The sequence below is a fragment of the Zonotrichia albicollis genome, chromosome 11, assembly GCF_047830755.1.
Source record: "Zonotrichia albicollis isolate bZonAlb1 chromosome 11, bZonAlb1.hap1, whole genome shotgun sequence".
Taxonomy (NCBI): Eukaryota; Metazoa; Chordata; class Aves; order Passeriformes; family Passerellidae; genus Zonotrichia; species Zonotrichia albicollis.
This window is the reverse complement of record NC_133829.1, coordinates 5924969-5951235: the sequence shown is the minus strand read 5'-3', so window position 1 is coordinate 5951235 and position 26267 is coordinate 5924969. Positions and strand designations below refer to the sequence as shown.

The window sequence follows — 26267 nt, the reverse complement described above, 5'->3', positions numbered from 1 at the left end:
GATCCTGAAAGGGTTCTTGGACTTCTAATATTTTCTCCCACTTTTTTTATAGTTTTGGTTAAATTTTCTTTTTTTTTAATTCTTGAATTGATTATTTGATATTGTTTCTGATGAAAATAGATATTGTGGACTGTGTAACATGGAATGAAGCATCACTTACATGTTTAAATTATCTTCAAGGTACAGTAGTTGAATGTCTTAGTTTAAAGCAATGATGTGTATTCCAACAGCATTTTTCTTCTAATTTTTCATAAAGAATCCATTCAGATGAAGAGTGTCAAAAGGAGTCTGCGAATGAGACACCAAGATGGCAGTTCCACTGGGGAATGAGAGGTTGAGGAAATGGACTAATGCATGAGTGCTGGGATGTCTGTCCAAGAAAAGGATGTTAAAACGTGGACTCTCATGTTATTAAACCAGAGAAGATCTGGGTTGTGATCATCCTATCAAAATGGACTTTGCATTTGAATTAATCAGTGATATCCAGTGATGGGATCTGTTTGAGAACTGGGTGGCAAAATTTTCCTTTTGGGTTGTTTTTGCATGACAGGCAAATTAATTTGGTAAAAGATCTGTTGCTACTGCTTTTGAGAAAATGTAATTTATAAAGTGACTTTAAATAAAAGGTTTTGGTTTATTTCACACTTTGTGTTTGTCCTTTCTGGCTGAATATTTTTTACTGAGTTGATACTGAAGTGGGTTACATTTTTGGTTGCTATTAAACTGAGAAATACTTTAGCTAAGTACTGGAGGCAAGGTAAAATTTTGTGCTATACTTGGTATCAAATGTGGTTTTCATTTGCAAATTATGTTCACTTTGCCATGACTTCCAATGAATTTTTATTCGCTGGCTTGTTCATTCAGGTGCTTAATATGAGGGGTTTTCAGTACTTGGCCTATTGTCAGGGCACTGCTGCTGAACTTTGTGGAGTTATTTTAAGATGGAATTGATACCAATTGAAGGCTGAGAAAATAAGACAATAAAAAGAGTACTTGAATGTTTTGTGTAACTTTTTTAGGTATGTTCTTGGGTTGTGTGTGGGTACAGAAACTTTTCAACAGATTTCCTGGACTACAGACTTCCTGAGCAGTCTCTTTGGTCTTAAAATTGTTCTGTGCAAGTGTCCAATGTGCTTCACTGCTCTTGCATGTAGCCTTAGTGTCACAATACTCTGCCATGTTGGTGAGAGACAATTAGTTATTTTTGATATGGCTACAGATGACATATTAACCTTTGCAAATTAATTCTAAAATGGTTCTAATATTCAAAGTCATTATTTCCTTACAGGTGTCTGGGTGGATCTGATAATTTAACTGTAGGCATTTCTTTTCTGTATGTTTCACCTGAAACTCAAAGTTGTCTTTGTTTTGTGCTGGAGGGTCAAGATGGTGAACCTGGTGCTGAGAGAATCTTGAAATTGTATTTGAAAACCCAAACAAAGTCCTGTTCATTGTCTGTGTTAACCATTTGCCTTGCTCAGACTTTTTTGGAAATGCCCATTTTTGCCATGATGAGTTGCTCATACCTGTTCCATCCAGCCATTTTGGTGGTGCACGCTTGCCCCAGTTTGGTTTTGCCATGTGTTTTTATGGTGGAGTTGGATTCTGGGACCACCATGAATGGTTCTCATTCAAATGAGTGGATTTCTTTAGTCTTACCAGAAAACGTTTGGAATGGTCTTGCATTGTGGTTTTTTAATTCTTGCACTTGAGATGCAAGGAGTCTTCTGTGAATAATTGGTAAAGTGGAATTTTTTTCAATGGCTTGTGGCATTGGGGAGTTCCTAATGAAGCCCCTTGTGGAAAGAGGATGGATGGTTGTAGGAGATAAATGGCAGGGCCCTGGAGGAATTAAAGGGGATGTGTTGGTTCTACTGGCCGAAGCCAATGGTTTTGGGCTGTTGGGGTGCTGAGCCATGGATGTTCCCACAGAACCCCAAACTAGCCCATTGCCCCTTTGTCCTCCAGTGGTCCCCCAGTGGCTGGTGGCTCTTGTCTTGTTGTGATGCTTATGAATATGCAAGATGTTCTTGTGCTTTGAGGGGTTGGTTTTGGTCGTGGAAGACAACTGGTAGTCAGAATCAGGTGGTCAGGGGGTACTTGGATCACCTCCATTCCTTGGTGATAGATCCTCTCAATTCCAGGATGTCGTGTTGGAGATGTCCATTGATTGATTTGCAGTTGTGCAGCTTGGCTATTGTGCAGCTTTAAAATTAATTTGTTCTGTTAAAATCTGTTAATGAGCATGAATGGGTTAAGAAAGTGCATTAGAAACGAGCAGTTTGGTGGTGTTGGACTGCCTTGGGCGCAGTGCCTTGGTGTAGCTGGTGGCAGTGCTGTGGCTGCTGCATTTGAGTTGTTGGGGGAACCACTAGGGAGGCGCTGTGGAGCTGCAGGGCAATCTCAGCTCTGTGGGCTTGGCTTGGGAGTGGCTGATGCTGCTGTCCCCCCCTGCCAGTGCAGCACTGGGGGGCAGAGGGAAGAGCTCTTGTCTGGGGGTTCTGCCTCCAAACTGGGGGGAAGCTGCCCCTTGGGTGGGGTGACCCCAGGGTGGGCTGCTGCTGCCTGCATGGCTGTGAGCTCCACTTCCATGCCTTCAAAATGGCTTGTAACAGCACCACTTCCTGTCCAGGGAGGAAGTAATTTTAGCCCAGGCACTGAAATATTTAACAAATCTTTAAAACAAAAGGCACAAATTCCATTTCTTTCTGGCTTCCAAAGGGTGCCTGAGCCACATGGGGTTAAGGTGCCCCTTGAGCTGGGGTAGTTGGAAGGAGCCAGGGCTGTGGGGTAGCAGGCACCCTTTAGGTGGAGGCTCTCTCTTTTTTTGGTAGAAATGAAGGGGTGGGTCTATGGTACATCACCTGAGTTGTGGGGTAAATGTAGAGAGTGTCAATCAAAGGCAGAGCTCAGAGCTGGGAAGGAGCTCTAGATGGCGGCTGTGCCTTAGAGAGAGCGCGCTCAGCTCCGTGCCTTCCCCAACACTTTACGCAACTTTCCCTAACTTTCAGGCAGCCTCAGGGGGCCCCCACAGCCCCTTGCCTCTCCTAGGCACTAATCGGGGGCCGAGCGGACCTTTTTCGGGCAGAAAAGCAGCTTTTGAGGGCTCCCTTTTCGTGCCTTGCTGGAAAGAAGAAGCCGTGGAGAGAGCCCAGGTCGTTGTTTTTCCAGCTTAGAAGCCATGGCGTACCTCCATTTTTGTGCGCTCTCCTAATGAGCTTTTTCCCCCGGACATTTTTGTACTAATTACCGCTTCTTTTGCTTTATCGGCAGCATATTTTTGGGATTAGAATATATATTTTTTTTTCATTTTCTGAAATTTGTATTTTATCGGTATAATTACAAATATTTTGGATCCGATGTTTTTCCACTACCCGAAACTAATATCGACTTGGTCCTGGCGGCGGTGCATGGATCAGGTAGGTGAGCAATTAATAATAATAATTTTTAGATTTCTGCCGTTTTGAATACTTTGATTTTCGACCGATTTGTGCTGTATTGGGATGACGCAATAAGATACAGAGATTATTTGCATCCAGTGTTACTTTGGGAAAGTTTGCAGGATGCTCCTCTCCTGTGTTTATTCTCGGATTTTTCTTGTAAAAATGATTATTTGTTTTAAATCTCCGGTTTGCCGTGTTGATCAGTGCTGTGTATTGTTATAACAATATCATTGCAGCGTCAGGACTTTGTTCCTGATAATGAAAGCCAGTGAAACGAACTGGGACCTTACCTTTCTTTCAACTTTTGACAGTAAATACCTGGGCACAGGACTTCAAAGCAAACAGACACCCCTGACCCCCTTTTAATATTTAAGAATAAAAAGATGATGAGAAATAAGGACAAAAGCCAAGGAGAGGAGGGTTCAGTCCACAGCAATGCATCGAGGTATGACCTATCAACTTTCTTTTTTTTTTTTTTTTTGTAAAACCTGTGAATACCCTGTTTACTTTGACAGCCTTGGGTTACTGTCAGTGCTTAATAGAAAACATTTTACTGATTTTGCTTCCTTTTTAAGGAATGACCTTGAGATTGTTAGCATGCCACACCCTAATTTTTTTTGGTAGCAATTTCTGAAACTTGTGTTGTGACTTAAGGGCCCATGTCCTAGGCAAAAGGTACTGTACCTTTATTCAGGGCAGCCCTTGCCCCTGTATGATGTTTTTCCAGCTTTTGAATTTCAGTTTTTAGGTTTTTTGTGCTGTGAAAAATGACCTTGTCGGTTTAGCCATTGCTGCATTGCACCATTTTACATACAAGGCAAATTTTTCTTTGAAGAATCTCAGAAGTCTAAACTTTAACTGAGGGCCATACAGAAGCCTGGTGTAGTAGTAAATTATAGTAAATAGGCACAAGAAAAAGTTACATGAATGAAAAAAAGCTTATTTTAAAATATAAACTGGAAAGTGCCTGTTTGTCGGATACCTCTTACTTCAAATTTTATTTGGGCTTGTAGAACTTTGATTCTGTGGAGGTATTTTAGAATATTTTTATACAATTTAACCAGACTTTGTCCTGCTGGTGATGGCATTTTGTATCATAAAACATATACTGGGATTGTTAACAAGAGGCACCAAATGATTTGCTTGTTTTGTTTAACGTATTTTTGCTCAGAGTATTTTTATTTACTTTTATCAAGTAATGAGATTCTTTACAGATTTTTAGAAACTTAACCTTGATGTGGGAAAAGTATGAAATACTGAAAATGTTTGTTTGCTGGGAATGCAGAAGTACAATTATCAAATCGCTCATTTTATATTTAAAAGGTCGGCTCTTCCAAAAATTGGAAATTAAACTACATGCATTTTTGGTTTTGGTTTGTAAATATCACTGAGTTTTGCATTTTGTTAATTTCAGTTGAATCTTGGTCTGTTTCTTTTTCTCTGGTGTTGTCTTCCTGCATTTTTAACCGACATTAATAAAAAAGAACTCTGAACTGTCTGTTGTATCACATGTGCTCTATGTGATGTTCAGGTGTTTGAATACTATTCTTGATGTCCAGTATTTAACCTTCCTTAAGCACATGAACTTGAAATAGTGTGGCTATATATTATTATCAAATTATTGTAACCTTCTAATATAAACTTGGATGGTAATCCGGGTGTATTAAAAGTGCAGTCAAATTTTAAATTCTAAAATAAATGTGGGTAAGATTGTTTAATTTGAAATTATTAATAACTAAATTAGCCTCAGGGATTGTTGAAGCACTTAAACTGAGCTTTTCTAATAATGCAGGTTAAAAACACATCAGATTTTCATACTGAGCTTTCTTTACTGTAAATGCTGCACACAAAATATTATGTAAAAAGTCACCATGTATAAAAATTATTTTGCAGATTATGCATTTTTTTATGCTTTTTTGAAGTGGATATTATCAACAAGAGCAGCAATTGACATAATTTGTTGAGGAAATTGAAAGTATTTTACCAGTGTTGGGAAGGAATGGGAGCTAAAATCTGAGCCATGTAGCAGGAGTCCCACAGGGGGTTTTGTCCTTAGGGGTATGAGATTTGCATAGTGTCTCGTGTGCTTTTGGGGTTTTCATTGAAAGGTTATTTATCATAATTGATCATTTACATTTAACACCTGTTGTGTGAGGTTCTCCTTCTCCCCCTTCACATTTTTTTTCCTCTGAATTAACCTGCTGTGTGTGACACCAGCACACCTGAAGTGTGGGAACAATTGAGCACAGGATATTTGCAAGTGAACCCTGTTGAGCTTATTTGTGAGGTGTGAGTCAGCTCAATGTCATAAAATGGGCTTTACTTCCTGAGGTTGACCTGAAGTAGGGGAAATGATTTCTAGGAAGTAAAGCCACCACTTTGCTGTATTGAAACCCCAAAATGCACCGGTGTCTGCGCTTCTCATGCTGCTGAGACCAGCTTGGTATCCATGGAAGTACCTGGACATGGAAGCTGCACAGTCCTGGTGGGAAACCTGGGTGGTGGAGGAGGGGGATGTGGCCGGTGCCATTCACCTGGGCTGGAGAAGGGTGTTAGAGTGGAAGAAAATACAGTTCTTGCACACCACTGTAGTGCCCTAACTGAGGAACTGACTCCTTTTCCAGTTCTAAGGGAATACAAAGGCCTGTGTGGAATAAACAGAAATGCCTGAGAATTGTCCCAAAGCAGACAATTTATTCTTGGAGAGAGAAATGGTGTTAACTCTTTACAGTTTGTAAGCTGAGGCTTGTACTCCTGCCTTTCCAGGTGCCCAGCAACACCTGTCCTTTGTGCTTTGACAGTAAATCCAACTTGGAGCTGAGGGATTTCATGCAACTTTGCCCAATGTAAAAGTTGCTCTGGGTCTGCTGCAGTTCCTGCTGACCCTCACCTGTGTGCCTGAGATTTGCATAAGTAATTGAACACAATCTGCTGTATTTTCTAGCATCTTCTGTGCTGCATGTGTGAAAGGTAATGTGAAGGTACATCATCCATGGTTGGTCCCCATGGGAAGTGCAGAGGCCAGGGGCAGGCTGGGGCCCCCCTGAAGCCCAGGAGTGAGTTTGCAGGGATAGCAAGTAACAGGCATGGGATAGATACGTAGTTTTCCTTTACCTTGGCCTGTATCTGTTGCAGTTGCTCTCCCACTTCAGAAATACCCGCGTGGGAATGGTTTGAGCTGCAGACCCTGCAAGGCTGGGCCAGCCCTTGTGTCTGTATCCAGCTCTGGGCTTCTCTAGCATTAAAACATCTTTTTTGGGGGGAAAAATAGCTTGTAGTGGATTAGCTCCCGGGCCATTTTCTGTGCAGGGCTGGAGCTCCGAGGTCTGAAATGGCTGTTTTTGCTCAGCAGCCACCTCCCAGCGCAGGGCTTTGCGCAGCACAACACCCTCGCCTGACGTGGCAGCCATTTTATGGAGATGTCGGTGCACACGAACCAGCGTTTGGCCGGCGGGGGGGAAAAGGAGGGAAACGATCGCGTTAGGCACAAACTGCCCCCCGTGTGTGGCGCGGGGAGCAGGGGGCAACCCGTTGTGGCCGGGGCAGCGGCGGGCCCGGGGCGGGCGGCTGTGGCGGGCGGCGTTGGCCGGCGCTGTCACAAAATGGCTGTTCTTTGTGCCGCACCGCTCGGGCGCCGCGGGAAGCGGCCGCGGGGTTCAAAGGCCGCCCTGCGCCGGCCGCGCCGCCATTGGCTGCGCGCGCCGCGCGGGCCCCCGGGAGCGGAGCGGGCCGGGAGCGGCGGCTGCCGCGGCCTCCCCCCGCTTCCGTTGCTCTGCCGGGCGTGGGCTCGCTCTGCTTCATTTTAACGGGCTTTCATTTTAATACTGCCAGCTATTTTCAGCAGGCACTTGAAAAGAAGCAGGGCTATTTTTTGCTGCGGATTTTTTTTTTTCTTTTTTTTTTTTCTTTTTTTGAACTTCAAAAGGAATTGTAGAATGCCATAGTATTCCCGGAACATCTGTCGTATTTTTTTTTTTTGTCTTTTTTTCCCCTTTTATTTTTTTAAAGAGATGCACATCTTTCAGTATCCTTAAATCACCAAAATTCAGTTTGCTTTCAGTGTGTATTTTGCCACTGATTTTCTCTCAGCTGAGTAGAAACATTGAACGCATTTGTTAAAATGCCTCAAACTTTGGGTTTCAAGGTTTTATCTGGGTTAAAATGCCTCACACTGTGGGTTTCAAGGTTTTATCCGGGTGACGAGTTATTTTTTAGCTGTTGTGGCCATGTGCATGTGCCGAGGCTTTTAGTTTCATTTGCACCGCCGCATTCTTCAACAAGGATTTTTTTTTTCTCTCTCCCTTTTTAAGCTTTAACCCTTTGTGAAACTGTCCAGAGCCTTTTTTGAAAAGGAAAAATGCTTGATCAGTGCGGGACACAAAAGGAATAATGTGCAAGGAATTCATATGAATCATGATGTAATCTGTGTGCAGCACAAAGGAGATTGTTCTTGTTTTGCTTTGTTACTTCTGTTTCACATTACCCTCGTGAAGGAAGTGTCTCATCTAATTACGCATGCACAATCCTGAGGCTTTCAACTCCTCTGTTCCCTGTTTTGTGATTGCTGCCAGAGATGGATACAGTATATACAGTGCTATAAAAAGAGATCACCAACTGCAAGAGGCTACATTTAGCTGTAGTTCATTGTTTTCTGGATTGTTCTTTTTTTTTTTTTTTTAGTTAAATATCTTAAGCTAATTGATCAAATTGCATAGATTCTCTAAAATGCATGACTTGCTGAATAAAACTTGGAAAATGGGAATGAAGAGCTCACCTGGGTAATTGTGTAACCCAGTTTGTGTGGCACAGCCTGTGCTGGGGCTGGGGCGTTGCATGGCCGGGTGCACGTGTGTGCAGGCATGTTCCCAACTCCAGGAGCGCCTCCAGCCAAGGCAGGGTGGTTCAGATGGCACACTGGAGCCTGTTCCCCTTTCTGTCGGGTTGATGTTTCACCTGCCGCACTCTGAGGGCAGCAGTTGCCCTTATCTGCACCTTCCCCACTTCCTGCAGTGCTGGTGCCAGCTGTGGCTCGGTGGTGGCGTTTCCGAGAACGCGGATCCCGGCTGTGCCTCGGGAGCAGCGCTGGCGCTGCCATAACCACATTTCTGTGTTCAAACAAACACTTCCACTGGCAGCCTTGACAGGGCTCGGAAGGAGGGCCAGGAAGGCCTTGGTGTTTCATTTCAATCTCTCTATTCGGTATAGGGATAATCCAATTCCTGTCTTGAGGTGTTTCACCCCACAGAGAGTTGCTCATAGCACTGGCAGGTTACTGAGCTGCCAGACTTGTCTCTGAGGAGTTTTTATACTGGGGCATCTCTTAATTGAGGTTTATCAGTGCTGGTGTTGAAGAGCAGGTGAAGTACCTGAGACAGCAAGCAGGAGTCTTAGGGACTGAACTGAAGCTTCCCATGCCACGGACTGGGTGCTTTTGAACTCGAGACAGCCCAAGTAAACCTGCTTTGTGTGGGTTTGGCAGCTTACATTGTCACTGCATCTCCTGATACATAACCTGGAGGTGTGTGTATCCACTCCATCTTGTTTCAGGTTGCACACCACTGTCCCAGCAGGAATTGCAATGTTAAATTAGGCTGCTAAGTTCTGGAGATGGAAAAGGCTTCTAAATCTCTCCTTGCCCCTAGCTGAAATCCAGCGCAGGAAGGAGTTGATAATGGCTGGAGAAAGCTTGTGTTCTGCTTTATCTCTCCTCTCCTTCAAGGAAAATAAATACAAACAGCACAGCACTGGGGGAGGGGAAGGCCTGGATTACCATAATTAGACAGAAGCAGCCTTCCAGCAAAGGATGTGCTGTTCTACTGACATGGTGTCTTACATCAATCTTTCTAGTGTGCTTTTATTAATAGACGTGCTAAAATGCCACGTGAAGTTGCTCTTTCAGTATGTGCTGGTGTGTATGTAAAGCCCCTTTCAGATCCTGTAGAGGAGAATTGAAAGAAAAAAAGCCCAGAGAAAAAGTTTACCCCTAGTGACTTGCAGTGAAGCTTTTGTAAGTCTGTCGCACTGTTAATGCCTCATTTTCTTAGAGCAGGGAGTATCTTTTGGATATAATGAGACAAATGTTGCTGATTCTTTCCAAATGTGCAGCAGCTTATTTTACATTACAGCTTGTGTAGCCCTGCTGCTAAATTATAATTTTCAATCTTCACCTTCCTTTATATTTACCCGTAGGCTGAGATAACCTACTCTGTACTACACGTGCTTTTCTTACCTTGTCTGATAAGGGTTAAAAATTAAAAAGTTTTTAACAGTGATCTCAGATTCCTTTCTCGTATTGTGCTGGAAGTGCTGGCATGGCGTTTGATCTTGGCAGGGCTCAGTGCTGTGTCTGCCAAGCTCCACACACGGGATGGGATGGGACGCTTAACACTCCATTGCTCACCAACCTTTACCCCAGCTATGAACAAGGGTGTTGCAATGTCGAGAATCCACTGACTCCAGAACACACGACTCCTTAGGAAAAAGCTGTGTTGCAAGTATTTATGTTTCTTGCAAGTGTTATTGTTAGGTATAGATGACTTAATAGAATTGCTAATACGTTAATTATAGGAGTCGTTTGCATCTCTCTGATGAGGAGCATCTCTGTACTTCACTGCAGAGTTGTCACCAGTGGAGATTTGAATGCAATGGGCTGTCTGTAAAACTTTAGGCTTACATCTCTTGGTTAAAAACAGCTTTTAAAAGTCACTTGGAATAACCCCCTCAGGCCAGGTCAGGCTCCCTTATTCTGAACTGCAGGTCACCTGGAACCATAAAGGAATTTCTGCACCATCATGGTCCTGTTAATGGCGTTTGGGTCCTAAATTTCCATATACACTCCATGTCTTTAATCGGAGAAGTTTTAAAGGAAGTTTACAAATGTTAAGGGAGAAAAAGCACCCACTTTTTCAGTGCTAATTGTGTGTGCACACTCCTGCCCTCTCACGCATGCACATGTCCTTTGCCAGTGGGCTGCACCAGTGTGCAGAGTCCCCTTTGTGCCGCCGCTGGGCTCAGCCTGGCTGTTCCTGGGGGCCATGGAGCAGCGGGATTGGAACGGGAAGGGCGGGGAGGGCACAGGGACAGGCCCTGCCCGCTGTCTGAGGAAGGGCTGCACCCCCGGCTCCTGCTCCTCTCCTTGGCTGGGCGTGAGGAGGGGCTGGGAGCTGCCAGGAGCAGCCGCGCTCCGCCCGCTGCTGTGGGATGTGGAGCCCGGAAACGCTTCGGAAATGCTTGGCTGCCTCCCGGCGAGGGAGAGATGGGCCCTTTCAAACCCTGGGAACTGCAATTGTTCTCTCCTTTCTGGGCAGGGAAAGGGAAGGATGCTGCCTTGGAGATTATCAATGGTGCTCCTTAATCAACCAGACAGGTTTTGACTCCTTTTGTCCCTCTGCTGTTTTTTTTTTCTTTCTTTCTTTTTTTTTTCTCTGTCCCCACTAGACATCCCAAGCATTTTCAGCCTCTGGCTTAAAGATCAGAGGGCCAGAGAGCCAGCTCTCCCCGTCATGAATGAATTGCTCTTTTTGCTTGCTTATGCAAACACAGCATATAGTGTCTTCCTAGTGGAATAAAAAGACCCACCAGCTTTTGGAAAGTCTGTATCATTCAGGATAGCCCAATGTGCTTTGCTGAGCTGTAGCAGAGCAGGGCGGGATATATTTAGCTCTGCCTTTGGCATTTGGGAGTCCTGTGCTGAGGTAAGTAGCAGTGGCCAGAATAGGCTGGAAGTTTGCAGACACAGGTGTAGTCTCCATGAGAACAACTCACATGCCTGTTTAAGGGGGGAAAAAAAGTTGCTGATCATAAAATGAAGTTAGGGAAATATTTTTATGCTGCTTTGAAGAACTTGTTGGTAATCTGGAAGGGCCAGCCCTATCACCATGGGAGTTTGTTGTGCCCATTTAAGGCTGGCCCAGATTTATACAAACCGTATTTTGAGTATACAGAGTTGTTTGAGACTCACTCCTAAACAGTATGAGGAGCCTGGTTGTGTTTAGAATATTCTAGTTTAAGTTCTTGCTCGAAGATCAATGGTTAAAAATACCATGCATAAGTACGGAGAGTAGAGGAGCAGGAGTATTTTTCTTCCTTCCCTTCCCCTCATTTCTACTTTTCCCTGCAGGTAATAAACTGGGAAAAGCTCTTTCACCAAATGACCCATCTCAAGGCTTCTCACTAAGAAAATCTTTGCCTTGGGAGACAGGCAAGCACCAATCACTTTTTAGCAGACTTTCAGAATAAAATCAAGGGAACTGAAAAAGCTAGGAATGCATTTATATTCAGTGTCACAATCTGTCCTTTGCTTGGCTCTTCTGCACACTCCATGTGCAGTGTCTGTATGGCTTTGTCTATGATTACTGTGGTATTTGCTCAGTCCTCTGTGCTACCCGTATTATCTTCTCTTTATCTACTGATCTTTAACTAGAACCCATCTTGTGTTCTTCTCCCTGGCTTGTTTAGCCTAAAGGTTAAATTTAGTTTAGTGCCTTTTTACAGCTACCCTGTGACTTGAGTGCACATATCAACATTGATGGTGCCTGTTTGTATTTGCAATATATGTAGCCATTTCATATATGTTTATATAGAAACATAGAATGGTTTGGGTTGGAAGGGAACTCAAAGATCATCTCATTCCAACCTCCCTGCCATAGGCAGGGACACCTTCCCCTAGACCAGGCTGCTCAACAGCCCCATCCAACCTGCCTCAAAATGCTTCCAGGGAATGGGGCATTCACAACCTGTCTGGGCAACCTGCTCCAGTGCCTCAGCAAGCTCACAGCAAGGAATTTTTCCTAATATTTAATCTAAACCGACTTCCTTTCAGTTTGAACCCATTCCTATCTGTTCTGTCACTACATGTTCTTGTAAATAGTTTCTTTTCATAATAGGGAACATCACATTTATAGATCAGATATTAAAAGGAAATGTTTAACAGCAGCCAGTCCTCATCTCAGTCGATGTGTTTGCCCTTTCTGTGGTTTGTCACCATGCTTGTGTGTCCCACAGTTTGTACAGGTCACTTTAGGAAGACAGATCTGTTTAAATAGTTTTAAGTTGGTGGCTTGCACAGGCCTTGCTACTCTATGCTTTGGAGTAAATCTCAGGTTGGTTCTGCTGGTGGATGGGAGTGGCAGCTGGCAGCCTGAGCTGAAGACCTGTGGGGGCTCAGGAGTCCCTCTTGGGTGGAGTTGGCTCTGCCAGACATCCTTGGGCTGACCCAGCAGCTCCTCCAACCCTGGGCTGCTCACCCTCTTCTCAGGATCTATGAGATTGGAAAAGACCCCTGAGATCATTGAGTCCAAGCTATTGTTACATTGTCCACTCTGCAACTCACCTGCACTGCCAAGTGCAGTTTATTTCCACTGTTCCTGTTACTGTAAAGGCTTGGTCCTGCCTGGGCTTAAGCTGGCAGTGAGCTGCTGTTTCTCTGGGCTGTCCAGGTGTGGTATCAGGAAGCCCAGCAGGTCCAGCCAGTGCTGGGAACACGGTGAGCAGGGAGGGGCTGTGTCCCAGCCACCTGCTGGGGCATTCTGGTGCCAGTGAGCTGCTGGTGTGCACCTGGGTGTCACTTACCCGCAGCACTCTGACGCTGTGGCCAGCAATGCACAGGAGTTAAATGTAACGGCTCCTGCTGTCACCCAGCCCCCGATGTTATCCAGCCATGGGATAATCTGCCAAGGTTCTTCTCCAGCCTTCACAGGGTGGTTTTGCTGCTGCCGAATCCCTGCAGAGATTGCGAAGCTCAGTGGAATGTTGCTGTTGGGATTCAAACTTGTTTAGATTCAAAACATTCCCAACAGTTCTTAAAGCTGGGAGGAGCTTTGCTTGTGGGAGGGTGTTGGGTTATTAATCCTCCTTTATTCCCCTGTCTGAATTAAAGTTCTGTCCCTCAAAAGCCACATTTTAAACGCTGGGGCAGAATGGTCCCAGTTAGAGCCATTCCCCAGTCAGTTCCTGATTTCACAAATGCATATTGGGGTCATTTTTTCAGCTGTCTGACACCTTCTGGAAGCAGATCTACTGTTAGTTCTTGCTGAGAACTTATCAAATGATTTGCTGTTTGCAAAGATGATCCCCTATAAAAGGAAGTCATATGTGAAATATTAAATGCAAAGTCTGGAGGCTTCAGTCATGTGGTAATTGCCTTTTAAATTCAGACGCCTCACTGTAAAGGGTCTTATCACTGCCTTTCAGCTACTTATTTCTTGGAAGGATAATGTCCTTCTTGGTAAGGAATGATTTAGTTTTGCTCCCCTTCAAGTCAGCAGCAAGCTCTTAATTAAACCAGACTTAAAGCCTAAAGTACTTCTTAGAAACCAGAGGAATGTATTTGGCTGAGTCTTTGCAGATCTCAACTTTTTTTTTTTTAGTTTCTTCAAAGAAATTACCAATGGTCCATCTGTTGCTTTCTTTTCATGTTCATGGGTGTTTTTGGAGGAGAGTGGTCTGGCTGAATTGTGATTTTTGTGACAAATAATTATAGCTTATTTCTTACTATTAGTTTAATTGGAAGTAGGTCTTGTTTGGATGCTAACTCAGGGGTATTAAACCAGGACAAATTCCAGAAATAACTTCTGAAAAGAGGACTTAGGTCTCTAGGTGTTAGTACTAGTTAGTAGTGTAGTGTTAGGCCTGATTTGACATCTAATGTTGCTAGTACATTATATTCTGTTGGCAGGTAGAAATGCTTCCTGATTGTCCCAGTGACAGTTAGAAAGGATTCTTTTATGAAAACAGACCTTTCAGTTATTTTTTATCTGATCAACATAGAAAAGAAGATAAACACATATTTTGCCTCAATAACAGGTTGTTCTTTAATAAAAAAAATACATTATTTGCAACAGCCTTCAAAAGGACATTACCACTTCTCATCTGTGTTTCTTTCCTTAGTAGGGGAAGCAGGTGTGCAGGCAAATATCTGCACATACAGATGTGTATGCCATCAGAGAAGTCTCCCTCTTTTCAGATGGCACAGTTCACAGCCAAAAAAAAAGAATTAGTGTTCAGACAATGTTGTGGATAAAGCACATGTGGCTCTTGATGTGCAGAGAGCCTGTGTCCCTGTGTCCTTCAAATAAAGCTTAAGGCTTTGACGAACAAAGAGCTCCAGAGCAGGAAGAGGACAGTTCTGCCTCTAAACTCTAAATTACTGTTCTGCCTCTAAACAAATGCTGTCAGAGCTGTCTGGCCTCAGTCTTGCCTGGGCTGTTAAAATTCCTATTCCAGCTCAGAAATCTGATTGAAGGAAAATCTGGCTTCCTCTTCCACGCGTCCCAGTGGGACAGGAGACACCAAAATGCCTCAAGCAGGGCCTGATGCCTCCAGATCCCATTCCTTTGTGGAGGCCCAGTGGGATGGTGCCTGCTGAGCCCTGCCCATGGACACCATCTGTCCCCAGAGCTGCTGGAGTGCCATTGCCAGGAGCAGTGTGGCACCACCATGGGTGAAGGCTGTGGCACCACCATGGGTGAAGGCTGTGGCACCACCACAGGTCATGGCTGTGGCAATGGAGAGCTGTGGTGGACAAGGGGGGGAACTGTTGTAAAGCCCACAGAACAAGGGGTGTAGTGAGACACTGTGCCTTTAGTTCTCATGGACAACCTCCATCCATGGACAGGGCCTGGGCAGTCTGAGATGGCCGTGGTTCAATCTGAATTTCCAGCCCTGCCTGCAGGACACAATGTGATAACCCAGCTCCCTCACACCCAGGCTGGGACGGTGAAACAGCAGCCATGGGTGATGGCTGCCCCCGCTCCTTGAGGAAGGGGCTCTGTGCCCCCTCAGGTTCGCGCTCCCCACGGTTCCCCTTCCCTGGGGCAGTGCCAGGGATCCATCCCAGGGATGCATCCCCGGGATCGGGCTCAGCCCCGCGGTCGCAAGATGGCGGCGGAGGGGCGGTCACGAAATGGCGGCGGCGGCGCCTGAGGGCGCGCGGGTGCTGCCCCCTGCCCGCCTCCCGGCCCACAGCCGCGATCCCGGGATTTGCCCGGCCGGGAGAGGGACGGGCCGCGCTCCCTCCGGGCATCCCCACATGGTAACCCTGCGGAGTCGGATGGAAATGTACATGTGCACATGCTTGCTTTGGGTTGGTTTTTGTTTGGGTTCTTTTTTTTTTTTTTTTTTTTTTTTTTTTTTAATTTTTCTTTGTATTGTTTCCCCCTTGAATCATGAAATCTGAGCAAAGCCTTTCATGTGCTTTGTCGCTTTTTGTACAAAAGTAGAAAAAAAAATAAAAAATCTGTTTAATTCCTCTGCAGAGTTTTCCTGACTCTTCTTTCATAGTATTGTACCTAAATGAATCTTTAAATATCACAAACACGTCCGGCTGCCAGTGGAAAGCTGACTGGGAAAGGGGTGATCCTTGTTCCAAAAGTTTGTGGCATTGTCACTGTGGTTTTGTTTGTGGCAGTGGGGTTTGAATGCTGCCTTGCAGCATACGTGTGGTAAGGTGTCCTGAGATTTCAGTTTGATTTTTTGGCTCTTAAAATAAAAAATATATATGTTGGGAGTGATTGGGCAAAGGTATTTGAATATTTTGGCCACCTAAAATAGTTTGGCTTCTCATTGTTTTGTTGAGGAGCTTTTATTTAAGGGGATACACTGGGTGTTAACCCATTTTTATATAAAGATACAAAAAAAAAAGAAAAAAAAGCGGGGGAACTACACCTACTTAGTGTTCTGCTCTCCCATTATTGGCTTGAGAAATGCAGCCTGCACAGCTCTGGTGTAATCCTTTAAAGAGGAGCTGCCCCAGCCACAAACCCATATAAGCTTTCTTCTTCCCTGTTGCTGAATTAATTATTTTTGCAAAAAACATTACATTTAACTTCATTCATGGTATTATGGGCATAGCGTTTTTGATATTGGCCTCTTCCAGAAAGCGGATATCAGGTTTATTTGGAACCACTGGCCTCGCAGGGATGCAGTGGAGAGCCGTGCTGGAACAGCTGCTCACCTTTAATGTAGCAGGATGGTCCGTGGATGCTGCAGCCCCTGCTGTGCCTTTCTCTGCCTCACTCCAAGACACCCAGAGCCTCCCAGGAGAACCTGTGCTGCTGGTACTGCTGATGCTTCTCCTCACCTACCTCCACTGCTTTTGTTCTGGTGATGAGCAGGAGATCCTGGACAGGGATTTTTGGGGCTGCACTCTCACCTGTGTTCACTGCCAGTCCTGGGAAAGTATTGCCTCTGCTGCAGAATACCAGTGTGGGGTGTACACACAGGGTCCACACTTGCATTCAGGCTTTTCCAAACCTGTTGTTGTGGCTCAGGATGTGTCTCAGGTTTGCTCCCTGCGTATTTGACAGCTGTGTCAGTGCAGTTAAAATGTAACCTCTTCTTTCTCTACCATTAGTCACTCGGCATCCGAAGAAGCCTCTGGCTCTGACTCTGCAAGCCAGTCTGAAAGTGAGCAGGGCAGCGAGTCAAACAGCAGCTCCGAGTCCTCTGAGAGTCAGTCTGAATCCGAAAGTGAATCAACGGGTTCCAAATCCCAGCAGACCCCTCCTGAAACCAAAGAAAAACCAGCCTCTAAGAAGGAAAGGATAGCAGATGTTAAAAAGGTATTGCCCCTGCTGCTCTGCACGGACAAGTTACTCCTGTCCCCACCACGGAAGGTCAGGCAGCAGGACCTCAGTGAAGCTGTGACCAACTTCCTGGCCACTTTGCACATGGACCAAACAGCCTGTGACCTCCAGTGTCCCCAGGGGCTGTTTGGGCTGTGTGCTGGAGCCCTGCTGCTGTCACCTGGAGAGCAGGAGCTGCTGTGTTTGTGGAACAACCCCTGGGGCACCAAGTAGATGGTGGCAGGGCTGACTGGTGTGAATGAGGGGCAGGTGCCTGTCATCAGTACATGATCCTGTCATTTCATCCTCTCCCTCTGTCTTTCCACTCCTCTATTCTGTCTCTCTCTCAAAAGCAGTAAAGTCTTCCCCATGTAATAAATACGCAGGAAAAAGGTCTGAAGTTTGTCTAGGGTTTGAAGTTTGAACCACTTTGGTTTCTTTACATCACTCTTCCTCTCAAAAAAGCATAGGAGAAAAAAAAAAAAAAAAAAAGAACTTCTATTATTTATTAAGTCCAGAACAGAACAGTGCTTCTTTGTTGTGTTTTTTTTGTTTTTTTTTTTTTTCCCCAGCTCCTCCCCTCAAATAGTTAGGTTTTCCCTCCACTTACTGTCCAGCAGGAAGTGGAATTATGGGTGTTACTGCTCATGGTATCCCTCTGCACACCCCAGGGCAGAAGGGTGTGCAGGGGGATACCATGAGCAGTATCCCTCAGGTACCTGCTTTACCTGAGGGATGGAGGCACCTTACTAACACAGGGCAGTGTGAGGTGAGAAAGAGGAGCCCAAATACCATTTGGAGACAGGAGCTCAGTGAACTGAGTTCACTTGGAAGGAGAAAAGTCTGGTTAGGTCAGCTTTGTTTGTTTGTGGTGTGTAACCATCCTGTTGTTCTTAGCCGTGGGTTGCACTGGGCACAGCTTGCTCCTCAGAGTGAGTTTTATGGAGAAAGGTGCTGTGTGTGTGTAAAGGATAAGGAGGAAGGGCAGTGCTTCCAGCCTGTGCTCCCCACAGACCTGCCAGGAAGAAATGAAGGATTTTGTTACCACCTTCTCACTCCCCAAAGCTCCAGGCTGCTGGTTCAGTTAGTGGCTAAATCCTCCAGTGTTTAGACTGACAAGGGAGGATGAGTTTATAAGGCATCTGTGGTAACACCATATTAAAATCTGTGGTCTATTGTTGCTAAGTGGGCACCAAAGGAAGTCTTCTCTCCCTCTGAAGGATTCTAAGAGCATGTCCCTAACAATAAATGTTAACATTATCCTGTGAGGAAGTGCATCCATACCCAGGGTGATAATTAGCACGAGTGAAACATGAAAAGGTCAGGACACCCTTTAATAAGAAAGCCTCTCCCTTCCTTAATTTCTCTGTTAATGGGTGTCTTCCTTAGCTAGGTCTAACCTAGGCATGTTGATACATCTTCCCCTTGAATAACCAATGCAATTAATTATTATTGTTTATTTGGTATTTGCCTAGATACACCCATAAAGGCGAGGTTAATCTGTGCTATTAAGATTTGTCATGGAAGTTGCTCCCACATTCAAAACCCATGCCATTTAATAGATGAAAAAACAAGTTCTTCAAATGGTTTGGGGAGGTAGCATTAAATTTAAATTTGAGAGTTTATTCTTTCATGAGAATGTACCTCAGTGCTTGCATGCCCAACAGATAACACATTGTCACAGTCTGTCCCTTATCCCATTACTGCTTTAACAGAGGCAGAAAAATTGCTGGGCTGCAGCCTCATATCCATCACACTCTCAATCCCATCACAGCATAGTTCGATTTCCTTTTCCTGCCAGTGGCATGCAGAGGTATTTGAGGATTGGAAGGAGAGAGAAGCAGAAGAAAATTAATGATATAGAGAACTAAGAGCTCTGCTGAGGGAGAGAGGAATTGCTGGTGTAGGAATTAGAGGGGCATGGTGGTGGTTTGTGTCTGCCCTATAACTCTTGTGTCCTGTGTCACCAACACAGCTCTGCATTCTTTCCCCTCAGGGCATCCTTTTTTGTGTCTCCTTCTCCTGCCCATCCACAAGAACAATTGCATGCTCTTATACTCAGTGTATTGAACTGGTGAGGGCCTTGTTTTACAGCAAAGAGCACAGCCATTGCCAGCAGTCACCTCTGCACATCCATGTGTCCTGCACTGCCAAACCACATTCCCATCAGTGCATTCAGGAAAGGAACCAGCAGCCACTGCCTTGCCTTGCCAAATGACAGGGTATCTTGCTCCATTTGCCATCCAGGCTGGCCCACAGAATTCACCTTTGAAGCTGCAGCTGGCCATGTCTCCAGGCTGGTGGTGGGGCTTTCCACAGGAAAGGAATTGTGCTGGAAGCTGTTAGTGACAGAGAATTGCCCTGCTGAGTTGTTAGGTCTGTTCATTCCACGTCCAAGGTGTTGCCTCCATTCCTTTGGCACCAGTGCTGCAGAGGGCTGGTTACCTCAACACTCTGTCCTTCAGCCTGTGTGAGCTGGAGTGTGATTTGTGCCTCAGTGGAAAGATGGATCACTGTAAAGATAACCCTGAGATAACACATGCCACTTTAGAAAGGTGTGAGATATCCCAAAATAATAATAATAATCTTTCCAGCCAGTTTTTAAACTGTCCATCTGCTGGTTGCTAATTCCCTAATGGTTTTTGGTTGATTTTTTTTAAGCCACCATCAAACTTCTCTAAAATGTCAAAAATTGGGGTGAAGCAGGCCTTCTGATGGTCTGTTTATTTTGCAGATGTGGGAAGAATATCCTGATGTTTATGGGGTTAGGAGGTCAAACCGAAGCAGACAAGAACCGTCACGATTTAATATAAAAGATGAGGTAAGGAAAAAAAAGGATGAGGGATTACTGAACATATAAAACCAACCAAGCACAAAGAGGAAAGGGAGGTCTCAACTGCATTGCCTTGTAAACACTGAGCCCCAGTTTGGTGCATGGATGTTGGATCTCACAGATCCTGCAGCTGGATCCTTGGCCTGAGACCTCTGGAGTGAGCTGGACACTGCCTGGGCTGACATCTGCATGCACTGATCTGATTGCTGCAATGGGGCATAATGCAAGTCTGCTCTGCTGTAGGAATATCCTGGAGAGGAGTCTGTGTAATTAAAAAAAAAACCAGAACGAGACCAAAATACAACACAAATCCAACCAGGAATAAAGGAGAGTTCCCAGAAACACCTCATAGCAACAAAACAGCCATTATTGCCCGTCCTGGAATGAATCCCACTAATAAATACATTTCTGTGTGTGCAGCTTTATGACCCATTACTTTCCTTTGGTTGAACATTGGGGAGTCTTTTATGCTTCAGTTGAAGGTGACAGTGGTCAGAGCCTGGCAGCCAAACCTTCTAATTGTTCCTGTTTCAGAACCCTGTTGGGTTTTTTTCTGAAGATGCAGAAATCAGGTTCCGTCTTCTTTTACATCTGACAGGTTTTCTACATGGAGCATTTCACCTGCAGGTCTGCAGGAAGGTCAGGTAGCTATAGCATAGGGGAAAGAGAACCAGAGAGAGGCATCTCTGGGAAGCTTGGAGCTGGGAATCTGGAGATAAGCAGCAGACTTTGAGCAGAGCAGGGGCCCAGTGGTGCTGTCTGACTCAGGCTGTGCTTTGCCACCAGGATGTGTTCGGATGCTCTAGGGGTGACGCGCAGGTCTCCAGCTCCTTGCTCTGGTGCGTTATTGCTGAGCCTTGGTGGCACCCCAGTGCCACCAGCTGCCCCCCAGACTCCTGTGCTGGCTGTCCCACAGAGCAGAGCTCAGGAGGGGCTCAGGGTGCTCCATTGACGTAGCTTTTGTTTTCCTTTTCAAGTTGGCAGAGGCTGGGCCCCTCTGTGCGATGCCCCGGCATGCACTGTGCCAGCAACCTCACACCCACCCCAGAGCTCCACTCACCCCCTCTTAGGGGCACAGGTAAGTCCCTTCTTTTTTTGTTTTACAATATTACGTGGTTTTGCAAATGTTGTTTTCTTTTTCAGTATCTTTATTTCCTACTACTTAAGGTAAAATAAAAAAAAAATAAAATCTGAGATGCGAAAACTTTGCTATACCACAAAATATTGTAAAAAACAAAAAAAAAGACCACCCCAAAGGACCTCCAAATGACCCTCATTGCAACTTCTGTGAAACAGCTGAAATTAAAAGAATTGGAGCATGCCCTCACCCCTCTCTCCCCAAAGAAACACTGACTGGTCCCCACAGGGCAGCTCCCATCTGCAGCAGTCTGTTGGAGGGTGTGAGCTGTCAGGAGCACAGTGCTGGGGCCTCGCAGAGAGCAGAAGGAGATGGAAAACCTTGCTTTTGGAAGACACCAAGAGAGGGGAGATAGCATAGTTCAAGCCTGTGTGATGCTGAGCACTCCTTGCTGCTGCTGGAGGGGGCAGAAACCCAAGGCACATCTGAAGATGCTTTTTGCCTTCACAGGGTTAATCCTGTCTCCAGTGACCTGCACCTCTTGTTTGCTGCTTGGGACTTCCAGCACAGTGTCTGAGGGCTTGTCATTGCCCTCTTCTCTAATGCTTCTCAAAGAGCATGGTGCAGGCAGTGTGTGAGGCTCAGAGACCAGAGCAAGGGTGGATGAACTACCCCTGTGCTGCCCCGTGATTCACCTGCACAGAGGTGGAAGTGATTCAGGTTTTGGGGCCCTGCTCAATCACTGTGTCCTCTGAGAGCAGCACTCTGGGTAGGGTTATTTGTGTGTTAGACATGGTTACCTTCTGAGGATTTCTGGGTTCCTTGTGCAGGTGTCTGAGGTGTGATCAGGGAGGGTGGTAACTCGTGATCAATATCCAGGCATGGGCTGAGCCACTGGGGAAGTGAAAGTTCAGCTTTGCATAGGAGCACAGATCTGCTCAGAGGCCCAGAGCTGTCTCCAGGAACAAGAGAAGGTGTGAATTTTTTAGTAAAAACACTACTTCCCCAGGCATTTTCTTTGCAGTTCATAAATCAGCTTCAGGTTGCAGCCAGGGGATGTGAGGTGTGCAGAACCAGGTGCCTTTCAGAGTATCTAAATTGAAAGGGGAGAGATTTAGGTTAGATATATAAAGGAAATTCTGCCCTGTGAGGGTGGTGAGACCCTGACACAGGGTGCCCAATTCCACATCCCTGGAAGTGTACAAGGCCAGGTTGGATGGGGCTCTGAGCAACCTGGTCTAGTGGAAAGTGTCCCTGCCCGTGGCAGAGAGTTGGAACTGAATGATCTTTAAGGTCCCTTCCAACTCAAACCTTTTTATCATTCCATGATTCTATGATTATGGGCCAGTTGAGAAATCAATGTGCCCCAACCAGACACAGTCTTTTTACTATAAAAAGAATAGTTTCAGATTGAAATTGGTGACAAATGTCAGCGTATTTTTTTCTGTCAGAGAGAGGCCAGAAGTCACGCACCAGTGTGTTCTAAAAATACAGCTGGTTTTCTTATTGGAAAAAAATCTGCTCATTTGCATTTTGGTCAATGCTTTGCCTCATGTGTTTGCTGAAAATTCAAACACTACTGGTTTCACTGGGAAAGAAGCTCAGCAGACATAAAACTAACCTGGTTAGCTGAGATTCTCCAGCTTTTCTTCTTCCAGTTTGCCCTCTGTTAAGCCTGCAATGAGCAAATTCTCACTTTTACTTTAGTATAAAATACTTTTGGCACTGTTTAGGCAAGTCATTATCTTTCCTAGTATAAGCTCCAGAGGCTCACCTGGACCTCCTTTCCAATGGCCTGGAATTTCCATTTCTCCCAGCCTGGGCTAGTGGCAAGGACACTCCTGGATAATTTATAGGAGCAGAACTTTGAATTGCTCTGTGTTGCTCTGCTTGGTGCTGCATGCAAACATCATTATGTTTGTTCAGTGTTGCTCCATGGCAAAATACAGTGCAATTAATCTGGTAAAAGTGTGTGCACTTTATGTGCTGGGAGAGGGAAAGAATTGATGGGAGGAGTCAGTGAGGCATGGAGAGGGAAGGCTGATCCCTTCAGCTGGAGATGAGGAAATTGTAAGAGGCCAGATCCTAGTCTAGCTCAAAGCAGTGGTGCAGGATTAAGTTGGGCACATTTTGATAAGGTGGCGCCAGGCTTGTCTTTCCCCTTGGCCATAGCAGCAGCACCCAGCAGGGCAGCACTGGCACTTGGGCTCTGGAGCAAGCACTGTGACCCCAGCATCTCATGCTGGGCTGACAAAATCCCCACTGGGACTGGGGATGGACTTTGCCAGTCTAGCTTGTGTCATCTGGGGAGGTGACATTACAAAAATTCGAGTTGCAATGTGATTTCCCAACCAGTGTGTTCTGGTGCTGGTGGTGGGCAGACAGAGCCTCAGTGGCATGCTCTGCACCTGGCATAGCCTGGCTCTCTGGCTGTCCTCTGTGCTTCCTAAACAAGGAATTTACTCCATTCTGGGATGGGGGGGATGTGGGAGCACAAGGCAGGCAGATGACTCAAGGTAGGGACTGGCTGTGTCAGTCAGAGGAGATAGGGCTGGGCTTGACACATCAAAACAGACAATGCTGTCTTTGAAATATGTAAGAGAAGGTGGCTGAGCTGCAGTCACAAGTTACATTTTTCAAGGTGGAAGAGGGGAGGAAAAGTCAAGTCATTTGGAGGTAATCATCAGCTTTGTAGAGACAAGTGACAGAGCAGCGGGAGAGTACAGACATTAGACACTAGAAACTTGGAAAATGGCATTTTGGCACAACAGTGGAGTTAATTTCAAAGAGCTAAAGGTTGTATTTGGTTTTCTCCCAGTGTGATCTCTGACACAGAGCAGAAGAGAAATCTACCTCTCTTTGCCTGTGGCTTGCCAAAAGACAGCAAAAGTAAACATGCCCTGAGGGGCAGCTGTTAAAATCATGCCCAATGATTGGAGTGGAAAAGCTTCAGAAAGTGGATAAGAGATTAAAAGAGAAAGGGAAAACTGAGGAAAACTTTTAAATTTTGTGTGTCAAAACTGAAACCTGTGGAATGCTTGGCTTGTGTTGCAAGGGTGGGTAGGGCTCTCCATGGTGTTTGCCAGGCACTTGCTTCATGGCTGGTAAATGAGACAGGGATTTCATGCACGGCCCTGAAACAGGTGGATGAACACGTGTTTGTAGTAAGATATTGTGCAAAAGATGTTATTGTGCCACATGCAACTCTGGCACCACATCCAGGAAAGCTCATGGTCAGACATGGCATCCAGTATTTTAGTGAATACACTGATGCAAGTGAGGCAGAAGTTTCTGTGGGTGGAAGGAAAGCTGGAAAATGGGAATGAAGGGTGCATGTTACAGCTCACACCATTCCTCAGTGTGTGCACAGCTGTGTGAGCTCTGTCCAGGAGGGCAGTGGGGCTGTCAGGGGATGCAAACTGTGCTACCCATAGTGATGGACAGACAGTGCCTGGGACCAAAGCTGAATATTGTGTCAGAAAGCAGCCACAAGTGGAAGATTTCCAGTAAGTGTGTGGAGCAAGCAATCTTGGAGGCTACTTCTGTCATTTTAATACTTCTTTAGAAATCTCACATGGGTTTCTTCAGTTTTGTCCCTGCCTATTTGTGTTTTCTGGGGGAGGCTAAGGAGAAGTCACGTTATCTGTGTGGTGATCTGTTTTCATGGTTGACTAGTTTTTATGAAAATGGGGTTGTGTGCAACCAGCATAAAGAGATTATTTTAGCTATCCTGGTCTGTGGGAATTCGTGACGCCCACTTTTAGAATAGTACAGCAAGCAGTTAGAATAGCTCTAGATATATTTAGCTAAAGAGAATTCACTGGTGGAGACTGTAGAACTGGGAGGAAGGAAAGCAGCAGGACACAGCTCTGACACAGTGAGGTCCTTGGTGACTTGCTGTGGGAGAAAAAACCCAACAGCATTGGGATAATTCTGATGAGATTATTGCCTTTTTACAACATTTTATTTCATTCCTTGTAGGAAGTTTGTGCAATGAAAGCAGAGATCATGATGCAATTTTTGGGATAAATTCACCCATGGGTTTGCAATCCCTGGGGTGTTGCACACACTGCAGGTCTGCCTGATGCCATGGTGTCTGTTGGGCAGTGGGGTTGGTGCTGGGGGATGGATGGCTCCTGAGCTCAGGCACTTCAAGATGGGTGATGTTGTATGGCTCTCCAGGCTTCCTGCAGGGTTTTCTTCCTCACACTGAGAGCAGAGCAGCAGGGCTGAGCAGCTGAGGTGGCTGTGCTGGGAGGCAGCTGCTCTGCACCAGTGTCCTTCAGGCTGCAGGGAAAGGACCCACCAGCACGTGTTTCACTTGCATCCTTCAGGAGCCAGCCCACAGTGAAGCCTACAACTTGATTTTCTTTCTTTTCAATTAAAGGCAAGTAGCGAGTCTGAAAATGAGAGCCCAAAAAGAAGACGCCAGAAGCAGTTGAAAAGAAAGTAAGTTTCTAGGGAAAGGGTTTTGAGTGGTGATGCTTTGGTTTATTTCTCAGAACAGTAGTGCATTGGATTGTTTGATGGGAGTTGTCAACATGGTGAGCTTGTAAAATAAATATTTTAATAATACTTTGGATTACTAAAATTGAAGTGTGAATATAATCTGTAGATGGATGCAATTTCCAACCTTTGTTTGTACGTTCCTACTGTGCATGTGATGGAATCTGAATGAGTCAGGTTCACTTTCTGTTGTCAGTCTTTCACTTTTCCATCAGATTACTGATTCTCCTTCAGAGACACTTAAAACAGTTTAATGCCTTCTCCTCCCACCTTTTTGATTAACTGAGAATAAAATACCAAATTATTATCTTCTTTTATCTTTTATAACCCCGTGTTAAGACAAAAGAACTTCCATAAAGAATGCTTTGGATGTCTAAGCACCATAACTTGAGTTCACTTACAGTCATATTCTTTTACCATCTAATAGGTACCTTCTAGTTTTTCCATACACTAAACTGGAGTAGGGAACTATGATCTGTCTGATGGAGAAAATCTAAACAGAACCACATGATACTACTTGCTTTCTCCTGCATCTTGTCTTTTAACTCTTGAATTAGTTGTTCCCATCAGTGTAGGAAGGAAGGTGATAAAGCACAAGGAGGACTGTGGTAGTATGAACCTGTCCTGGGCAAGGGCGGTGATCCTTGTGGACCCTCCATGTCCTATTGGAAAGAGAAGAGGCTCCTCCAAAAGTCATTTTGGAGCTGCAGCTTTGTTCCTAGTTGTCCCCAGAGAATGAGTTTCCTTCCACCAATGTACAGTGTGACTTGGCTTCACTCTTGGAAACTTGAATTGGCAGGAGAATTTCCATGGCAGGAGTCTTGTTCCATTTTCTGGGCTCCAAG

General features: G+C 45.3%; 1 protein-coding gene across 4 annotated transcripts in view; it reads left to right on the top strand.

Annotated features, from left to right (window-relative positions):
* The window catches only part of CHD2 (chromodomain helicase DNA binding protein 2), an 84360-nt gene that overhangs the window by 27124 nt on the left and 30969 nt on the right, over positions 1 to 26267 (top strand). For 2 of the 4 annotated variants that reach the window (XM_014264581.3, XM_074549205.1), the window contains exons 5-9: positions 257 to 3419; positions 3755 to 3888; positions 16795 to 17002; positions 19740 to 19826; positions 25304 to 25365. In XM_014264581.3, the coding sequence (XP_014120056.1) occupies positions 3827 to 3888; positions 16795 to 17002; positions 19740 to 19826; positions 25304 to 25365 (419 nt within the window). In that variant the 5' untranslated portion in view covers positions 257 to 3419; positions 3755 to 3826. Of the gene's footprint in view, positions 1 to 256; positions 3424 to 3754; positions 3889 to 16794; positions 17003 to 19739; positions 19827 to 25303; positions 25366 to 26267 lie in introns of all 4 variants that reach the window. The other 2 variants (XM_074549206.1, XM_074549207.1) reach the window with 2 other exon arrangements.